The following is a 21,471-nucleotide window of genomic DNA, read 5'->3' as shown; positions in this document are numbered from 1 at the left end:
ATCTAGCATAGCAACAGCCCATAAAGAAATGAAATAAAAAAAAGTTGGGCTGAGGCTTAGCTAAAGTGGTTTAGCTTAAGGTTTCATACATAGGGTTATAATTTGGGTATAGCTTTCTAGCTTTTCCAAAACATGTTGTCTTAGGTATACAAAGCTTGTACAATCGTTATACAAGGCTATTAAAATCTCTTTATTTCTTCATCTTCAATAGACACAATGTCTTGCACTTTCTTTATAGCCATATAGATGGCCCGGTGATCAGAGTACTAGTAGTACTAGCAAGCAGCTGGCGCGCGACGTAGTGCGCGGCCTCTTCTATGGCCGCCGCCGCCGCTCACGTGTTATCGCAACGCCTTGCGAAAGAACCTTCTCCTCTTGTGACGGCGGCGGCGATCGCGCGGCAGCGGCGAAGGGTAAACCGGTGGCGAGGAGAAGTGGCGACTTAGCGCGCGCCGCGGAGGCGCCAAGGGTGGCTCACGCGAAGCGCGATGTTGACGAGCCTAGTGAAGCTATTCGCTTCAATATTGCGGCGACTGGGTCTCGAACCCGCGGCTGCGTGAACAGATCAGCTTCGCTGGCCACTGCACGAGGGCACTGTGCTATTGCCGCAGCCGATCACGCCTGGTGTTGCACTGTAACACAATCCCGCGCTGTGGATCGCACATCGTCGTGTTCATCAACTTCCATCTGCGGCGCGAAAAGATCAGATCAGCTTAACCTCGATCAGAGCTTAACCTGAGTTTGATATCGCAGATGTCCCGACGACCCAGCAAAGCAAAAGCATGAGCCAACCAGGCTCACACACATGCTTGCACACGTCTACTCGGTTTAACTACGTTGAAACCCTACCACTTTTTTTTTTTTTTGCAGTGTGGTGGAGATGCAGTCCTAAGGTGTGCTCTAATTCTGTTTGGTTTATGGTTTCTGGTTTATGGTGGTTTAACGCCCCCAAGCGACTCAGGCTATGAGAGACGCCGTTGTGAAAGGCTCCGGAAATTTCGACCACTGACATCACGCAGTACACGGGCCTCTAGAATTTCGCCTCCATCGAAATTCGACCGCCGCGGCCAGGATCGAACCCGCGACTTTCGGGTCAGCAGCCGAGTGCCATAACCACTGAGCCACCGCGGCGGCGTGCTAATTTTGTAATTATCCCTTGTAACTCGTGTTATATACTGTAAACAGAGCAGTAAGACCTGAAAACACGACATACATACAGGCCATTACGTTATAATAATTACATTATAATAACCTGTACGTTATAATAATTTCTTCTTGCGGTCTTCCCAGGCCACAGAGTGCGACAGACATACGGTTACTGCTCTGAAAGACACCTGCAACTCTTTCTGTTTCCGTTTCCACTTTTAGTTTTAAGAAGCCCAAGCGCGTGATTCACCCCCTCCTTGTCGGTTGTCAGGCATAAAAAAAAAGAAAACTCGGCCCTCTGCTGTGCTCTTCCGCAGTCAGAGTAATAATGTGTGTTCTTTGTCAACTGCCTTGTGTCGAGCTCCCACTGATGCCCGCACTCACTCTCCCAAGCAATTCAACGGCGAAAGAATGGAATGTGCTGCGGGAAGTGCTTGTGCCAAGAGTGGTGCACACGGCACAAGGTGTGTGTGTGGGGGGGGACACGGTCCACACGTGGTTCTGGAATACGCACAGTTCCACCGCCTCTGCTCACCGAGTGGGGAGCACGAAGAGAGAGAGAGAGAGAAAAAAGGAGAGAGCTCGTGCTCAGAGACCTGACTTTGCACTTTATTATAAATGCTGCGCTGTCATCGTACACTTGTGCGGGAGCGCGTGCTTTGGCGTTCCGTCCCGGTGGCTTCCTCTTCTAGCTGGAAACAAGGTTTCTCTCATCAGAAACCAGGCGCTTTGCGCGCACGAGCGTGCAAACGCAAGGGTTTTTAGCGTTTCTAACGATTCGTTTGTTAACGTTCTTTTTTCGTTGCAGTGCTGCGACGACTACAACCCCACGTCCCTCTCTCTCAGAAAATTAGAAAAAAAACTCTCGGTCTGACTTGGTCTGACATTGACGCCACGGCACGATGCTGAACCCGATGTGTCTGGCACACTTTTGCCATAAGTCCACTCAGACACGCTTCCCCTGCGGTGAAATAAAAAACCACCGACTCTATTAGAGGATGATGACAGGCCGACAGCGCTTGAAAGCAGCGTTTTTAATTTAAACAGCATTTACGCATCTATATTTTTATCATGCACTGTCTTCTCATTATCTAAGTCATTTGCAAACGCAGCCGCGGCATAATCACGTACGAAATGTTTCCAGTGAGCGAGCCGCTTTCTAAACCGGACAATTTATGATCTACATTTTACGTGCGGCGTATTCTACTCTTTTACTGCGTACGCAGCATGCGAAGGAGAAAAAAAAAGGACTCTGGCCTAACCCAGTGGAATGATGTGTCGCTCTCTACAGAGTAGGTTTGATCACCGAAAACAAACCTTCCTTTTAGATTTTGCGCTAAAACTTCCACAAAAGGCCCGTGTTCATTGACGAAAACAAAGTTCGTTGAAGAAGACAATGCACTTCATGATAGCTCAAGTAGAGAACATGCGGCGTTCCTCGTACATTCACAGACGCACCATCGACGTGTAACCACTCTATAAAAACATTCGTCTCTCCGCGCCAAGGCCTCTAGGATCCTGGACAAAGGGAGATAACCGCGGGCTGCACCAAATCGAAAAAATTAAGTTCACTCAATCTCTCTCTTCAAACACTCTCACAAAATCATTCGCTTTGAAAACCAACATGCGAGGATAAGCGGGTTCACCTGATGAGGAAAAACATAGCAAAATGTGCGCTCATGAAAATTAAGACAGCATAACATGCCAACACAATTCTCTCAGTGGCGACGCAGGTAGTGCTCAGGTTTACGCGGCCGTCAATAGTTCAGCTTTGCGCGAGCTCACAAGGGCGTCTTCAGGGCGCCCCAGTGAGTTAGCCGCATAGTTCGTCGTACGTAAACGCGCACGCTCTCTCATCACCACACGCACATACACGGGCATGTCTTTTAGCACAACTTCAAACGTGGAAGTGAAAAGGAACAACAGTTTGTAATGTGCCTTATGGAGCGTGGCTTGACCTATAGCGCGGCTCGACACGGTGAGCATCAGTCACGAACATCGAATGCGTCCTGCTCTGCGGACGACTTGTGCGGTGTGCTCTAGTATAGGTGCTAGGCGCGAGCATGACTAAACAGCCGGTCCCGTCGGCTGTATGGGCGGAGCAGCCAGGGCCCCGGAGCCACTGTCACGGGCAGTCCTCTCGGCTACGGGGGTGGGTTCCAAGGGCGCGAGCAGCTCTGCAGCGTTCTCTTGCAGGAGTACATCGGAGTAGCGCGGAGGCTGGATGGGCGTCGGGTCAATGATGGGAGGCGCAACGTCACCGAGCAGAGATTCGCCCTCGGCCACCGGCGGGTCCTGTTGCTGCTGCCGCAGCGACGCATAGCAGGGCGGTGGCGTCCGGGGCGGTGGGTCCAAGCCCGGGACGTGGTATACGAGGAAGTGCTCGGCGGCGGGGTCTGCAGACACCGCGACGCCACTGCCGACGGCGACGCATTCTTGCACCTCCCGGCCTTGCGAAGCCACCAGCTCGTCGAGCCTCCTGCGGCGTCGACGGGTCCGCTCGTCCTCGCCGAAGAGTCGGAAACGTAGGTACTTGCCCTCCTCCGCAGATGAGTTGGCTAGGTAGCTGAAGGCCCTTATAACGGCACCCAGGAACACGAGGAACAGGATGGGTATGAGGATGAACAAGAGTGCGTAGAAGAACACACGTGGCCGGCATGACGTAGTTATTGTGAATACGGCGTTTCCGGCGTCCCTTTCTCGCGGTACGTGCAGAATGAGTCTGTCCTCAGCGCCGAAATGAACATGGTACACACAGTGGGTCTGCTCCAGGCACACCACGTCCTGGGGGCTGACGCCGAACACGGTGCGGTTCAGGTCGACGTGGATGGCGAAGTTGACGACGGAAGACGAAGAACGGTTTTCGTTCACTAGAAGCACATAGTAGAGGTCGGCCGCAGTAGCCCTGAAGCTCAAACGGGCAGCTTCCAGCGTCTCCGAAGGATGCACGCGCTTGGACTTAATGGCCCAACGATAGAAGGCTGGGAGGCGCCTCGGCAAGTCGTCGTCGTCGTCTTCCTCAGAACTTCCCAGGTCTTCGTCATCTCCCATCTCCTGGAGCGTGCGGATGCACCTCTGCAGCTCCTCCTCGCCTCGGATGGCGTGCACCGTGCCTCCGGGTCCATCGGCCACGACGTCGGCCGTCACGTTGGAACCCGGCAGCAGATAGTAGCGCAGGTAGTGGAACTTCCCGGAGGACACACTGGCCGACAGCTCGATGGAGTGGTGGATGTGGTTGGCGGGCACGGCGGGAGGCAGGTCATTGACGCGGTAGACGCTGAACGGGTGCGCGGACACGAATTCCTGGCCGCCGCACCAGACATTGGAGACGGCCTCGACGAGCCGCATGTCGGTGGAGGCCATGTGCACGTCCTTCTCGGGAAAGCGCAGCATGATGAGGCACATGGCGCCCAGCAGCACGGCCACGAGTGCGATGAGCATGCTCACGCGCATGCAGAACGTCTGGCAGCGCTTCATGGCGGTGGCGCTGCCGCCGCTGCTATTCCTTCGCTCCGGGAGGCTCAGCATCCTCTGCGGCAAGACGTGCACATGCGGACTGGGGGGCGCCTGCGGCGGAGAAAAGAAGCACACTTCCCGTCAGCTTATACGATTCAGCTCACATGACGACGAGCGCGCCAACACGCGAGCACATAGACACATGCTGCACTAGCAGTTTCAGAAGAGGTTCCGCGCAGCGCATGGAGTCTGTAGCCGTGCGCTAGACAGGAAATCGGATATCGGACAATGGACTCGTGGCTGATACAGCAGCCAAGAGCACGAGGACTACACGACAGAAAGTGAGGGCTACACACTCACCAGGGTCATGGGAACAGCAGGATACATTGTTGTTGCGTCCCCAACCTTTGTTTAAACCACCTAATGCGGTCTTTTCTTTTTCTCAATACGAGAAGATAGGATTTAGTGGCAGTTCCGCAGGGTTATCAATATGCACGAATCACTCCGTGATTATCAGCCGAGAGCTCGTGAATGTGGCGGTACGTTAGTCTCAGGTCATGCTTGGCGCTGCTCTCGCTTCATTAGTGCTGCACGGAAATGGGGAAACGAGAGTAAGCACGTTTGTTCTGACGAATGGCTATGATACGCTATCCAAGAGAAATCTCAAGGCAGCGGCTTGGCTCATGGTCAACACGATACGAGCGTGGCGCAAATATCATGTCTGTGCCCAATCGGTCAACTGAAAACAAAAATAATCTGAGAAGGCGCCTTTGTTTAGACACGATGATGACGATCTGTTCTTTGCTATGAAAGAGCTCCATTTGTGACGGTTTAAATGGCGATAAACCGCAGCGCCATTAAACTCTGAGGAAGAACCAGCGCTGCAAATGAATGTGCTCTGCAGTCAGTAATGAACACGCGCATTGGATTGACTCATTAGAACAGCAATTGATGTAAGCCTGTGCAGAGTAGCCGACGACGTGAAAGAGTTTTATGAAATGAAGACGCCGAAATCGGAAGGAAAAGTGAGGGCTATAATGATAAAAAAAATTTTGCAAGCACGGTGCCCGGCGCCCCTTAATTTTACATGCACGCGTACTTCGCACGGTGATATCTAACAATAATCTCACTAAAAGCTTTCCGAAGCCCTAGGAGGCATGGGCACATTCAAAAAGGGAGGGGGACCGCCCCTTAATAGCCCATATCCGTTTCCTTCTTTAAAAAAAGTTCTGTTACATCATTACTCAATTCTACTTACCTAGATCCGTGGTCGAAGATGGCAAGGAAAGATTAAGTACGATGTTATTGAAAGATAAATTTCAAGTTCATTCACGTCAGATTTCCGCTTTTCCGTGCCTTTACAGAGATGCCAGCTAAGTACCCCTAGCATGCACGCTCTGCTGGGCTTGTTAGTGGCTTGTCAGTCCATCTTGTAAAGTATTGTTGCAGAGGACAATGACGCTCTGCAATGCCAAGCAGAGCCAGTTCCGTCCGCTCTGCCTTCTGCTTGACTTCTGTGTTCATGATGCTTCCTGTGCACTGAATAGCGCTGTTCATTTCGTTGTTTTCCTAGTCACGCAAGTAACTGCTCCCGTACAGAGTTCGTCTGCGCAAGTCGATCTTGACAGTCGTTTTCTTCTGAAAGTGCGTGTTGGCCAAGTGGCGAAGCATCCGCCTCATGCAGGATGAGCTGGGATAGAATCCTGTTACCTAAGGGGACACTCTAAACACGAATACACCCATATGAGAGCAAAAAAGGAGTAAGGAGGAAAGTAGGAGTCATTTTATAAAATGAATGCGTTAGAAGACGCCTCACTCCCCTTTTACTCCTCTCTGTTTGGAGTGTAGTTTATCGTGCGAAAGCATTCCCCGCCCAGGTGATCGGTTTTCTTAGAGGCAAAGCGCTTGGAATTACGTGCCACCCGGTCTTCGTTCGAACCGTCCAAACATTACGGCGTCCCAGTTCACGAGCTTAGTGTTGAGTTACTGATGTCGAGTGTGCGTGTAATCGTCTGGACATGTACCGAAAAAGGCGGTGGGATAAATAACAACCAGAATTGGTTGCGTAAGGACTGGCTTTAAAGGCATATTCAGCTGTAGGAACTTATACTGATGCTCGAGGTTTCATCTGCGGTGGAATGCCTTGTCATCGCCAAACTGCATGCAGAAGAGTACAAACTAGAGAAAGGTTACGGGGTGATGGGGCAGCTTACCCTTCGGAACTCGATGCGTATTATGCGAGTGCTTGGAATTGCCTTGATCAAAATTACTCCTCCTTACGATACTGTTCATACTGTAGGCCTTGAGCTACATCTGTCACTCTAACCTTCCATCTTCCCCGCGTTCTTCAGCAGTTGAGCAGCGGCAGAGTTGCGCCTCCGGAACTGCAGACAACCGCCACGCTCTGGCCGCTCTTATCTGCGCGCACGCACATCTTGAATACCCTATGGTTTAATTACTACGCCATCGAAGGGTCCAAGTCGAGACAATAAAAGCCACAGAGACACGCACGACTTCGGCCTGAATTCTCGCTAAGGCAAAGCAGTTTTCTTTCGATCAAACTGAGGGAACACCCAATGCGTATACCGGACTCGGAGAGCAAGGTGGTTAATATAGCACTCTGTTGTGTAAATGGCTGTATTTTGGCCGGTTTTTAGGGTGCTGCACTCCAAACCGAAATGATATAGGCGTATTCATGTTTCAAGTGTATGGCCTCTAGACAACCGATTTAACCAAGTACAGGCTACGCGTTTCCAGTTACCGCAAGCTCGAACTTGTCCGCCCGGGAAGTTCGGTCTGCGAACGTGTTCCATGGATGCGACGCGGGGGAAGCTGCGCGCATGCGCATTGGGGTTGAACCTGCTCCTAGTGCTTTGCCGGACGTGCGAACACTTCCGCACAATACGGTGCATCCTGACCAGTAGCTGCTACACCTGGCAAAATATACACATCTGTTGTATCGTGGAAGCGTCTCTTCGCGCCTCTAGCTCGAAAAGAAAAATACCACTGACTGGGCTGCTCGCTGCATGCAGTGGCCATACCGTGATAACGGGCTCGGTCATTGCTTCAACATCGGTGGGCGCAAGCGATTGTCTTTAGCCTTGATAATTTGATAAAAGGCGGCTCGGGGTTGGCAAAACGCTGCACGTTCCGTGGATTGCGGCGGAAACTCTTGTCCGGAGCATCCAGCATGGAGCGCGAAATAGTTTTCTCTATTGCGAACAGTGCGCTTTAGTATTTGCATGAATCGTGAACAAAAAACAACGCTCGAGAAAAATATTTAGAGTCTAGCGAGGTCTGCTTATATATGCACATAGTGGTGGACACTGCAGTGTAAATTAGACGAAATCTTGGCAGCTTCAAGTGCATCATCCTAGTCGCCATTATTTTTAAAACAATATGGTGAAGTTTTGAGCCCCTAGTAGTCCATGAGACGCGTGATGACGTCCAATGGCGTGATGACGCGTCTCCTACTACGACTGTTCACATCGCACGACCTGGTACCAAGTACATACACGTACTCAGTCGGCAGACAGCTTCTGAATGCGGCTTTCAACGTTGCACAGGCTGAACAAAGAGTTTTCTTCACAATTATTCATGCAATACGGCAAATGGAAATGCGCGTGAGCGGGCACCTTGAGACCGTAAAAGCCGATACCGCCAGAAAAAAAAAAAAAAAAAAAGCCAGCCCTCCAGCATTTGCAATTCTCCACTTCGTTTCACTCGTGTCCTGCACTCAGAATGCAGGAAAGGACAGATCTGGCTGGGGCAGTTGAGATTTTTTTCTCATTGTTTTCCATATTACCGCGACAAAAATACATGGACCTCAATAGGCTCTGTTCACTTTCGCCCTGTCCGTTGTCCACACAGTAAGTTTCCATACTAACGAGGTGTAAATACACTGAAGATGTTTGGTCCCCAGAAAAACTTTCCATAATTCAAGTCGTCCATATTAACCGGGGTCGTACTAACGGAGCACAACTGTACTCGACAAAATAGAGAACTATTAAAGACAGCTGCACCGCCTACCCCGATCAACTATTAAAAGAACGGCTCCGGTCTAAGGCATGTACGGGTGAAAAGAATCAACGACGTACCGAGGTCGTGGTCGTAAGCGGCAGTCCCTTCGTGGTGCCACGTTGCAAATTTCAACGAGAGGGGACTAAAGGCATGCATGCACTCTACGTACGGCGAAGCACGAGGTGCATCTGAGTGCAGAGACAAAAGGCGCCGGGCTATTGTAATCTCTTGAGGCTTTGTCGAGCCAGGAGAGGATGTGGATTCCTGGAACGGGGTATCACTGGCGCTTCCGGCCAGCTCGGAGAACGGTCCGCCGCTCAGAAAAGCCAATTTATTCGCCACGCAAGGACGACGGAAGCGAGGAATTTCCTGAGTAGGTATTTAGTGCCCGCTTTCTTCGACGTCTAACAGAGTAATCTTGTTTGCTCCAGAAGACAGACGTCTCAGTTTGGCTAAGGACAAGTTTCGTCGTTAGATTCTGTTCAGAAAGAACTATCGTTACAATCTTTACGCGACGCATATCGATGAACCTTCGCCGCCTTCGCTGTAATGTAATGTAATCTACTTTCATTAAGGTAGCCGCCTCATGCAGGGTGGTGGCCTAGTCGTCTGAGCATCCGCCTCTCGTGCGAGAGGTGTGGCGTTCGACTCCAGTGCCACCAGGTGCCCACCGGTGGTACAATGGGTACAAGCGTTCCCCTGGTCTGGTGCTCCGCTTCTTTGGAACGAAATTCTTGGGAAATGGGTCTCAGATCCCACCTTGAGTAGAAGACAAAAACCTTGTGCCATGGCGCTCTTTGGCCACAGATGGCCTTGCGCCATAAAAAAACAAAAAAAACCATCATCATCATCCTCATCCTGCAGGTCCTTACAGCTATGTTGGAATACTACGTCTGCTGAAAACGATCGCAACTTACGTTTTGGCAGCAATATCTGCCACGACGATGTTGCCAAGTTGACCACCACGACGATGTGTGACGACGTCGTTTTTTTTTTTTTTTAATAATACTCAATTTAGATTAAAGTTGTAGAATTGTTTTCGGAATTCCCGTTTTCTCCCCGTTTTCCGCAGCAGCAGAGGCAGTGGAGATAAATGGAGAGAAAGAAGACGTGAAAGCAGTCATTCTCTCCGCCGTTCCTCAATAAACACTGGCCAGTTCCTTCTCGTGGGCATGTGCCATGTGTGAATTGGCAAACAACAACGACAAAAAGGATTCGAACGGCAACGCCCGTCTGGTCTTCATTCTGCCTCGTTATGCCTCGCTGTAACGATACTGATGAATAAAAGCTCACTAAGAACCAAGGAATGGTGGATGCCCGCCATCGCAAATGCTGATGACTTGAGTCGCGGCGCAAGCCCCTTGTTGTTGCTGTGAGGACGCTAAAATCTGAGCGAACTGTTGCCAGGATTTCCTCATTTGCAGCCCACCGAGTGCGCCTACCTTTACCTCGTCAGGAAAACGACGTCGTTGAAGTACTTCCGCATACGGCTCCCTTCAAACAAGAGAGGCACCATATGTCGTACACATGTGCATCACAATTTTTTTCATGCCCTCCCCCCCTTTTCTTTTTGTTTTCGTAATACTATTTGAAGGACATATATACCCGCCGCTGTGGACCACTGTTGTCGACCTCTGATGGGAGCTGGGGATAAGTGGGATCTGGGGGGTCGAAGCAGCATCGCGAATTCGTACAATAGCAACACGCAGTAGCACATATCGTGAACGCGATGCAAACAGCGCATAGTGGAGAGCTAAGTGCTGCTTGATCCAGTCAGAAGCCATGCGGCGAGGGGAGGGGGAGGGTGAAGAAGAGGTCGACCTGCGAGGGCACCGTCGCTATCGGTGATGGCAGAGGTGCTCGCGCCGAGAGGGCCCTTCCTTGGCCGCTCGGAGGCACCCAAGTGCGGGCAATCGACAGATAGCGGCCGCCCCGCTTTTTCAGCACGCGACAAGCGCGTGCGGCCGGGCACGGCAGCAGCGGCGTGCCGAGGGTGCACTCGCCCTGCGGAGGAAGCCCTTCGCGGCTCGCCAATGAGCGGCAAAGCCTGTTTTTAGAAGGCTTCCACGGTACCGATAGGCGGCGACTCCTCGCGAAATGGTGAGCGCCAGCATTCGCGGTCGTATACGTACTGATAAGCTCAGCAGGCGAATGAGCTTGTTCGTGAGGCGGACAATGTGCCCGAGTTGGGCGAAGCCACGTGTCCAGCTATAATCGGACCTGGAAGCCATGTTTAACGCTGGCCTACCCTATAACTCTTTAAAGCGTGGTTGTGTTCTCTAACACACCGCCGTGCTTCCGTCGCGGACATACCCCTGATCGTAACGGCTGGCTCGCCGCTCCCTGGGGTCAGCAACCGCTGACATGCCGTGCTCTCGTTCGGGTAAAATGTCCTGACAGGTTCTCGCGCATTTTGTATAAGCTTTTCCAGTACCCTTTACCTTTCAGCCGATATTAACAGCATGACGCTCGGTGCACTAAAGAAAATTGCACTCAGCACCTTGTATCCTCTTCCGAGTCAAAAAATGGCAGCCCGCGTCCACTCGGTGAGGTCATTTACGTAAGGGCTTATATGGGACAGGACCCAGCTGAACCGCACCACCACATTGGGCGCAGTCTAGGGAGCGCCCAGTCCTTGCCCACCTGGAAGTCATTTGACAGTAAATTGGCGTGGGTGTTTCCTCCACGAATATCTTCGGCGCCGTTTACGCCAATCAAGGTGACCCCAACGCATGCAGCAACAGAAGAGCTCGAATATCTGAACTCAGTGAAAGCAAAATGAATCCAAAACGTCTACTTCCCGTCATTACCTTGGCTGATGAACGACTGTAGCGCCATATTTTCCTCTGGATTAACTCCAAGCAACTATGTGCCGTAAACCGAGGCGTGTTTCTCCACATGCCTTGATGCACCATTCAGGACGTAGCTTTGGGCGAATTCCTTGATTTCGTTCGTGACCTTTAACACGCGCTAGCAGGATCCTTTGTGGAATTTTATTAGAAAAGTCTCATAATACCCTGTCAATACATTCTGGGGATTTGGGAATTTTCTTTAGCTCATGTACAATCGATGCTCAGAAATGCTATCAAGCTTTGTCAGTGAATGGCCCACCGATTTTGGCCAGAGTTTTCCTTCCAGTAAGCATGGATACGACTCTGCGTCACATGGGATCTATGCGAACTCCATATCACACGCAATAAAAATGCTAATTGAGCATCCTGCCCGAGCATATACACTCTACCTTGACCATCAAGCCATACTCTCACAGCAAGACGTGGTCGAACTGCGCCACGCACAGGCACGCGATATATGTTTTCCGGGCACCGACCGTACACAACATGAGTGGACCCGATTGCCGAAATATAAAAGTCGCCGCCAATCACAGCCTGCTGGGGTGCAATGCCATGCTTCTCCACATTTTTTAATGTGTTAGCATTATAAAAAATGGACGCCGCCTAACCTACCCTTGAAATTACAGTGTGATAGCACTGGAGATCCCTTCCGCGGGGAGCCCTTGTACCACTATTGGCTGCTCATTGTTGCAGAGCTTAAGCCACCTGCGGCAGGTGCCTGTTTCAAACAGAGCCGCCGGTGGTGCTTGGTAGACGCAGGTTGCTCTCCCCGAGCGGCCGTAAGGCTCATTTTTGCATAGGTTGTTCTTCGGGAGGCTATCTCTTGACCAATGACCTGATGCGCAGTTCCACGGTGGGCAGGTGGCAACTGCATTTAATTTACACTTTTAGCAAAAAAACACCCAAAAGGGAGTAAATGGCTTGTCCTCTAACGCACACCCAAAAGAAGGTTTTTTTTTACTCCATACGTATGGTGTTTTTATTTACTCCCTTATATAAGGGAGTTATTTTGGAGTATAAAGGGAGTTATTTTGGTGTGAAAAGGGAGTAAATTTTTTACTACCCACAGAAATGAAGCCCAAAAATGGCGTCATGTTTATTTATCCTCATTCAGGCTCACTCTTACAGCAGTGACAGAGGCGGAAACGGGCAGTAGCTCTGCGGGCCGCCGGCAACCCAACTTGGGAAACTGCGCTGCCCTAATGTGACCCCGCGTCACGCATTCTTTCCGCCGTCTGCTAGCCCAGCGGCGGCGTACGCGGCAGGAGTCGTCTGCTTGTCGTCTCCTTTTGCTGTACGAGCTCGTTTCGTTGGCCATGTTCGTAGATAAAGGGATGTAACCTTATAATCAGTAGTTCAAAACTGAAAAGGAGACGCTGGGTAATTTTCACGGTCATGCACCACGCTATATTTGACCCAAAACCAGAGCAGAAAAGATGAAAATACACCTGATGGTAGTTTGGAATGGCAGTGCTTGCTTTCATATTCACGTCATTAAGGCTTGGATTTTAAACATGGCTGAAGAAAAATGTGGCCTCATGAGCTCAATCAAGAGCTCAGCGTTGACACTATATGTTCTATCACAGTTCCATGTTCATGCAACACATTGCGAGGACCACACTGAAAAAAGCCTATGAGAATTAGGCCTAAGCGGGGGCTGTAATGGGGTGGCGACACAAACCAAGGAAAGTTACGTATGGTTAGAGCACTGGCGGCTTCACAGGAGCAATTCAATTATGTACCGTACTGTAGCGGAAAACGGCGACAAGCCGATATCTTGTACCGCGGCAGGCGCCCGTGAAGGAGCAGAAGTCAGCAGAGATCCGGCGACGATGGTAACCAAGCGGTCTTCACTCACCGCCGTTATCAGACGACTGACCAGAAGCAGACGAGACGCTAGGTGGCGGGGCGGATTGCGCAAAATGGTGCTTTTTACTCCATTTCGGCACTGGTGGAGTATTTGGCACAATTAACTCCCTTTCTAGACTGGAGTAAATTCTGGTAAATCCTCATTTTTACTCCCTTATTCCTTCATGGGAGTAAAATGGAGGACAGTCCACCTTTTTACTCCCCACTCATGGAGTAAATGTTTTCACAAATGGAGTAAAAAGGGTGGCCGCCACCCTTTTTACTCCCTTTTGGTTATATTTTTGTTTACAGTGTATATGAATTAATTTCACTGCCACCTGCCATGGAGGGCAGGGTGGCAGGTGGGCCACCCACTTTTTCGTTACAAGGGCGCCGTCGAGATCATCTAGGAGGTCGAGGGGAATGGTGAGATTTTCAGTGGAACGGAAAAGCTCCTGTTTCAGTGGCACTGTGACAACTGAGGTTGAAGCTCACCATGTGAATATCAAAACGAACGAAGGGCGTGCACCGCTGCGCTGACGTTTGTACAGCACCGATAAATCGCATACCTCCGGTTGAAGTCGAGAGAGAGTGTGACGGCAAGCCGTCTGGTAGGGGACACTAGAGCACTGCACGGGCCTCAATCTGAGGCCCAAGCCCGGCCCGGGCCCGCGACCTGAAGCCCCAGCCCGGCCCAGGCCCGCGGCTTCAAGACCGGGCCCGGCCCAGGCCCGCTATATTATCGCTGTAGCGAGCCCGGCCCGGACCGTGAATCCCAGAGTGAAGCCCAGCCCGGGCCCGGCCCGGCCCGTTTCACAGTAACGCTTGAGGTATACCGCTCACTCTGAGCAAGTTGACTGCTACTGGACCGATAAGAAACTGGCCGACAAAGGTTCTGAAACCACAGTTTGGCTTGCAGAAAGTTGGTTATTTTTAACCAAGAAGGAAGTGATTAAGAGTTGTGCTCGGCAGGCCCGTCTTTTGGACAGTGATCTCGTGTAGGCGCGCAATGATAAACTCGGGGAGTTCGGAGAGCCAAACAAAAAGAGCTGCATACGCGCGCAGTAGACTACTTTGCATTCCCCCATGATTTTAATCAGCTATATTTTGCCGCCCGGACGTATAAACATTAAAGCTGCCTAGCAAGCAGTGGGATGACATTTTTTTAGTGGACGCGATCTCAGAGGTTGAACTCATAGCCTAACTGGTCGCCTTTCAGCAGAAACGAAAAGCTGAAAGGCTTGAGTTTTTCACGGTGTGTGTTTTGAAGACCGTAAGCGTCCTAAACTAATATGTTCTTCCCGAATGCATTTTAATAGTGTATAGGTATGTTTTAGGATGACGAACGATCAATTTCCAATTAAGACCGGTTGAATTTTACTCTTATTGGTGGAGCAGAAGATAACGCGCGAAGCGCGTGATAACACTTGTCATGACAATGAGGATGAAGAAGCGAAGAGGGGTAGACTTATGAGATGAGATTTACAAACTCTCACGAGATTTTGTGGCTATTTCATTTACGAGACGTTCCGGTCAGCTGATCCAAAAGAAAACCAAACGCGCTTTAGTTCTTGAATTTTACCACATGAGAAAAATATAGCTATAAAATAAAAGCTATGTTTTTAGTGCTTAAGGGCCCAAGGGGAGTCAGGCTGTGAGAGACACCGAAGCAGAGAGCTCCGTATCATTTCCACCACCTGAATTTCTTCAACGAGCAATGATACTACAAAATACATGGCTCTCATGCTTGCCGCCTGAATAGAAATGCGGCCCCCGAGGTTAGGAGCAAACCGTGGTTCCCCGGCTCAGTAATCAAGCGCCTTGACCACTAAGCCACCGCGGCGTGGAAATAAGGAAATAGATAAGTCAATGAATAAAGCTTAGTTTTTTTCTCAGCGCGTACCATGGCCCATAGCTCATCCGTGTCGCTGCTCCAATGCCTCAGTTGTGTACTTCACTGTGCAATAGTGAGTGAATAGTTGGACACTAGCCGTTTCTGTACGGACCCAAGCCTGACTCGGGTCCGCAGCTTTAAGCCCGAGCCCGACGTGGGCCCGCAACTTCAGGCCCAGGCCCGGCCCAGGCCCGGCAAAACAAACCATGTCCCGGTCCGGCCCGGGCTTTCGGGCCGGCCCGAGCCCGTGCAGTGCACTAGGGGACACGATGCGTCAAGAACACGGTGTAGTCAAGAACAAGTCTCAAGGACAGGCGTCGAGATCACGGATTCCGACTAGGAGCCGAAGCGGCATCAAGCTTTAATTACTTGATCTGTCGGTGTTTCTCTCAGCTCACATCGTCATGCTCCGTGTTCTTTTAAAGTCATGTTTAGTGGTTTTGTGGCGCCATCTCGTTAATGTGGACACAAGTATTGCTTTAACAGCGGTACGCAACACAGACTGTTCCGACAACGAGTTCGACCGCACTACTTCTGACGCACAGAACGCCAGTTATTTGTTGTGGTGGACGGTGAACGTCATCATTAATGGGTAAGTTGTGGTTAGTTAAACCACAGTGCATGCGTACTTCAAGGAACGGAAACCTGAAGTAAAGTCTACGTTGTGGGAGACCTTTCCTGGCGTTTTCGTTTACAACAATATTTTGCTCATTGCGTTTCTGTGGTTTCAATGCATGTCAAAAGGGCCCCTTCTCTGCACGTGCCAGCAGATTTTCCTCCGTAAATTTAGGGCGTGTGTTAAGGTATTTAATAGAATTTACGTATGCATTCGCTATCTCTTTTCCTCCCTTTTTTTTCTTTTTTCCTCCTTTCCTTAATAGGCGGTGGAGTTACCGCGGCTTTCCTCCACTCGCGCTTGCACTCGCGTGCGTGCGTGCGTGCGTGCGTGTGAGTGAGTGTGTGTGTGTGTATGTGTGTGTGTGTGTGTGTGTGTGTGTGTGTGTGTGTGTGTGTGTGTGAGAGAGTGTGAGTGAGTGTGTGTGTGTGTGTGTGAGTGTGTGTGTGTGTGTGTGCGCGTGTGTGCGTGCGTGCGTGCGTGTGAGTGTGTGTGTGAGTGTGTGTGTGTGTGTGTGTGTGTATGTGTGCGTGTGTGTGTGTGCGCGTGTGCGTGTGTGCGCGTGTGCGTGTGTGTGCGTGTGTGTGTGTGCGTGTGTGTGCGTGTGCGTGTGTGTGTGTCGAAAAGGAAATTCCTCTACCAGCACCGTGACGCCAGAACCTACACACCACTGCGGGGTGGGAGGTGGGGAGGAATAGATACAGGGGCATGACCTACAAGGCCGATTTTGTCCGAACTGGTCAGCCTTCGCCAGCGGCTAAGCCACGTTTGATCCAGTGAGTGGATAGGTCCATGCAACTAAGGCCTCGAGACCGTGCGTTCTCAACACGCCACGCATATACAGTAACTCCTGGCATGAATGCGTTCCCTTGCCTATTTCCTTTCATGGCACGCAAGTGCGCATGCGCGCGCGCGGAATACTAACGGCGTTGAGACAAGAGTAAAGGGTGAAGTCCGCGTAGTTATAATATCCTAAGCACTTTCATAAACGCTTGTACACCAACGAGACAGCCGCCACGGTGGCTCAGTGGTTATGGTGCTCGGCTGCTGACCCGAAAGACGCGGGTTCGATCTGGCCGCGGCGGTTGAATTTCTATGAAGGAGAAATTCTAGCGGCCCGTGTACTGTTCGATGTCAGTGCACGTTAAAGAACCCCAGGTGGTCGAAATTTCCGGAGCCCTCCACTACGGCGTCTCTCATCTCCTCAGTCGCTTTGGGACGTTAAACCCCATAAATCAAGCCAAACCAAGCCAAGCCAAACGAGATCAAAATGACGGCACTCAGTTCATTGTACTGCAAACTTTTGTGCCCGCCAGTTTAACAGCGCTGTAGTTATTGGCCCAAACTCTTGCGTCCAGATCGACGTGGTTACACTCACTCGCGCTTTCCTTCAAGCTACTGCGCTCTCCCATGAAAGGTTTAAAGCTAACTTGCACCTGTTTTAGTTCGTGCATCGCCTGTAATGGCATGGCCGCTTCAAGGAGTACAGTGGGGTAGTCAAGTGCCGCGAGAAGTCCGTCCAAGAAGCGCAAATATAAACGTCGCCATGCATGGGAAGACAGACAGCGACATCACCAAAACGTGCAAGGTATTTAGAGGAGGCAGCTTAGAGGCGCCAACTTCATGAAGATAGTGCCCAGATCTGCGAGCGCGACATCACTCCGCTGCGACAGCATCGCGGAGAGAGTACTCTGAGGTCCGGAAACGCAACGTATCACACACGATACGCGGGTTTTCAATTCGCATTGCTTCGATGCAGTGTACTGCAAGAAATAGAGGAAGATCAATGCACCTTCCTCTATTCGCTCTGTAGATCTTCTTATTTTCCTTGGAGTGCGCCGTAAAATATTTGTGGAGTGAGTAAAGCATTAAAATATACAATGTGATAATCCATCATAAATTCAAGATGCTTTAAGAACTCCCAACACGTCTCTCGGAAGAGCATGTAAACAGTGTAAACAAAACAAGAGAACGGCAGACAACCGCCAGTAAAGGCAGCAAACAGACGAGGTACCACAAGTGCTATCTTCGTGGTTCCTCTGTTGGTAATCTTACAAGCCTTTTTTCTACCGTGAAACATTAACAGACTGTACCAACTTCCTCTCTTTATGAGAACTAGAGAAATCAGTGTTCACAAACAGAAGTCGTTCAAGAAAGGACACTCGAAGACTTCACCTTCTCCGCGTGGCGAAGGACTAACGCCGATAAGCCCTTTACTCACGGCAATCGCTGGAGCCAGTCCTTCCCACGCTGTCATGCTCAGAATCACCGGCTGGTCGCGGCGCTCCATCGCCCCACGGCTGAGATAAACCGGCAGCATGTGAACACAATCAAGTTCCACGGCCTCAGTGATCAACGTCAGTGATCCTTGTCCGGCACGAACCAGTGGCACGAGCGATAAAAGGCGGGCCAGCGGCTACCACTTCGCGAGTCCAGCGCTATTCGCGCGAACAGCAGAGTGCCACTTCATTGGGAGGGATGGCATCGGCGGGACCTGACTCCAGGGCGTTGTCATCACATGGCGGAGGGGACAAGGGCGTGTAGAGGCGCGTGCGCGTGCTCGCGTCAACGGATAATGCGACCGAGGCACGCAGCAGCCGTTGTTCGGATCTGCACGCCGTCATGTCATTGTTCGCGCACATGTGCGACCCAGAAGAGTGGCGGCGGGGCTCTCCACGTGCGAGTCACGTGCGCTCTCGAGCCCTTGTGCTTTTTCGTGCGGCACGCGCGCTTCGCCGCCTTCCGGACTGAGAACGCCTGCAGTGTGCAGGAGGAGGAGGACGAACTTTATTTCCGCCGACAAAAGTAGCAGATGGTGTGGGGTTATAGCCCCATCATGTGGTAATGAGCCCGTGGCGTTCGGCGACTTCTGGGGCTCTTGTCACAACCCGGATCTGTGAGTCCGAGTCGGAATTGAGCAATGCGGCCTCCCACTGGGATTCGAGAGCTGCAAACCTCGAGGAGGAGAGTCCCGAGGGCAAGCCCAAAGTATGTGGAATATAGTGGCATGTTGGCCACATAGTTGACAGGAAGGGGAGTAGACCCAAGGGTATATGCGGACATATATCGCGGGGTTGGGGAAGGTGCGGTCCCGAACGGAAGGTGGGCGGGCCCACTTACGGAAACATAGAACGTGCAGAGTATGTACAGTCTGGGCTAAATGTCTTCAGGCGACATGGTTAACGCATGTAATGCACCCCCATACACCATAAGGTCTTGAAAGATGCCAACGAGAGCTCTCCTCAGTTTTCTAGAGTGATTAAAGCGTCAGGTGTTTTTTTTTCTTCGTAACCTCTTCGGCAACTTGAGCGACTGGCTCTACTTGGAGACCATGCCCTTTCTATCGCTGTGCGGCCAGAACTATGGCGTCTCTTTCTCTTTGCCTCCTTTCACACTCTCCTTCATGCCCCATCACTGCGCGGTTCTGGTGTTCACCGAGGGTGAGACAGTTCCTGTGTCTTTCCTTTCCTCATAGAATACTTGCGTTTTTCGCTACGTGGGCAAGTCAGCGCCTTCAAAAACTGTGTCACCAGGAAGTAACGGAGCTCTTTAATGACAACTGGCGCGCTGGGAAGCAGCCTGGAACCATGCCAGCATCCATTTTATACCCAAACCGGAAAAGTCCCTCATCCTTCAAAACTTACGTCCCATCTTGTTAACGAGCTGTGTCGGTGCGCTTTTCCAGCACGTCATTCTAAATCGCCTGCACAGTCGCTCTTAGAAACATCATACTTTCTCTTACACATTCAAATCGGCTTTCGCCCCAACCTTTCAGCGCAGGACGTGCGCCTCACCATTAAAGAGTGTCTTTTTTACACAAAGCGCCACAAAGCCGCTACACGCGCCATATTGGCACTAGATAAACACAGGGATTTTGACAGGATAAGCCGTGAGCACATCTTCTCTACATTAGCCACCACGGGTGGCGGCACTCGCATATGACAGTATGTTCGGGACTTCCTTCAGGGACGCACGGCACAACTCCACTTAAGGAACATCGCCTCCCAGTCTTTCCCTCTGCCTAACCGGGGAAGCCCGCAAGGGGTGGTCCTGCCTCCTTACTTATTCGATGCTAAGTTTTCCACCCACCGATGTGGATGTTATGCTGTTTATCAAGGACGTGTGCCTCGTGCGTGTGCCCATGGCCTCGTGCGCCGTTGGACAACGCAGCGGTTGTTGCACTTTGCAAACAACAGCTACTGATGGCGGCCACCTCGGTCGCGATGTCAAGCGAAACATCCAGAAGGGCAAACCGAGAGGGACACGCGCCTGAGTCACAGCGTATATCTCTGTGCGCCCCCGGCCTGACCCTATCGCATGGCTTTTGCGGAACTCGGAGTGTGCTCGCGCTTCGATTAGGTGGCGACAGAAGGCGGAGCGAAACAGCCGCGTGCAGTTCCGCGTCGCTGTTTACGTCGATGAGAATTATTACATTTTGAGTTGTACACTGCTTCTGTTTGTGCGTGAGCGTATCCTCCTGCCTGCAACACTTGGCCGCTTGGATCCTCGTCCCCTTTCAGAAGTCAGGACTCTAGGTCCTTGGACTAAATCTTCGTCTCAGAGGACAACTGTGAAGGCGCTTTTGAAGTTCTGAAGTGACTCGGGTTTAACTGAGTTCAAGGGTATAAACTTTCAGTGTGTCCCCTATTAGTAATGACCTACGGACACGTGAAAAACTTATCCTCTCTCCCCTTTCTTTCTCTCCCTCCGTTCTCCCTTCCAAGTGTATACGTAGCATACTCGGCGTCGCCTATAGTTAGCCTCCCTGCATTTCCGTCCTTCTTACTCTCTCCTTGAGTCGCACACTGAATTTTACACGCGCCTTCGCTAAACCGACCTTTGTGTCGCACCACTGTTAGTTTGGAAAACTATTTCAGCGTATGCGACTACAAGCGCTGCCGTACGGTAGCGCTTGTATAGATAGCGTCGCAGCCGTCCGTGATGGAAAGCCCCATTGTTTCCGAGACCGTTCTTGGTCTCAGTAAAAACGTGCAGCGTTTAAAAAGCTGTTGCTGCCAAGGCCTAACCAGGGACCAAACCAAAAATGCTGTTCGAACGTTAGTACTGTTCACAAATAGCCGCGGACATCTTAGTGGCTGACTACAATGATCAGTGGTATGGGTACCTTGTGGGGCAGCCTTTCAACCATTCATTATTAACTATGCGGCTAGGTTCAGGCATTCGGCCCCCGGTTAGCCTTCGCCAGCGGTGGCTTCTACACCGCTGCATGATTTTAACGAGGCAGACACAAGACGCCGCGGTATTTTCGACGGATGCGTGTACAGGCACACTGCATGGGACGTTGTCACTGTCGCCGCAGACTGTGTGCTTTACAGACGGCGCATGCCGCAGCTTTTACTGCCAAGCTGCGTCTTTGTTGCATTGGCTGATCCTCACGCCCTCACCGCGATCGTTTCGTCAGGGGCTCCTGAAGCCCAACTGTGTATGCGGTGTATGCGGAGGCGAATATGTCACCGTCGGTTGCATCGGTAGCGAGTACACCTCGTCTGATGACGCGGAAGGACTGTGACGTAAAGAGAACCGAGCTGCTTTATGTGACGCAGGTTGCAGCAGTGCCCCAGCGTTGACAGATGTGTCTTCGAGCAAACCTCCTTTTGTTTGACACTCATTAAATGTGA

The 21,471-nt window shown here is 51.1% G+C and overlaps 1 protein-coding gene across 4 annotated transcripts in view; it reads right to left on the bottom strand.

The window, feature by feature from the left end:
* Positions 1-1,734: 1,734 nt before the first annotated feature.
* LOC149341261 (uncharacterized) overlaps positions 1,735-21,471 on the bottom strand; it is a 42,807-nt gene continuing 23,070 nt past the window's right edge. Inside the window, exons 1-2 of one of the 4 annotated variants that reach the window (XM_089543253.1) lie at positions 18,054-18,386; positions 1,735-4,713 (exon numbers count right to left, since the gene is read on the bottom strand). In XM_089543253.1, coding sequence (XP_089399379.1) covers positions 3,214-4,713; positions 18,054-18,152 — 1,599 coding nt within the window. In that variant the 5' untranslated portion in view covers positions 18,153-18,386 and the 3' untranslated portion in view covers positions 1,735-3,213. Of the gene's footprint in view, positions 4,737-8,699; positions 8,966-18,053; positions 18,387-21,471 lie in introns of those variants that run through there. The other 3 variants (XM_089543255.1, XM_089543254.1, XM_089543256.1) reach the window with 3 other exon arrangements.

The sequence above is a fragment of the Amblyomma mixtum genome, chromosome 5 (genome assembly GCF_055824585.1).
Source record: "Amblyomma mixtum isolate Tamu chromosome 5, ASM5582458v1, whole genome shotgun sequence".
NCBI classification, from domain to species: domain Eukaryota; kingdom Metazoa; phylum Arthropoda; class Arachnida; order Ixodida; family Ixodidae; genus Amblyomma; species Amblyomma mixtum.
Note: the sequence above shows the minus strand (reverse complement) of the source record. Positions and strands in the feature narration are given on the sequence as shown.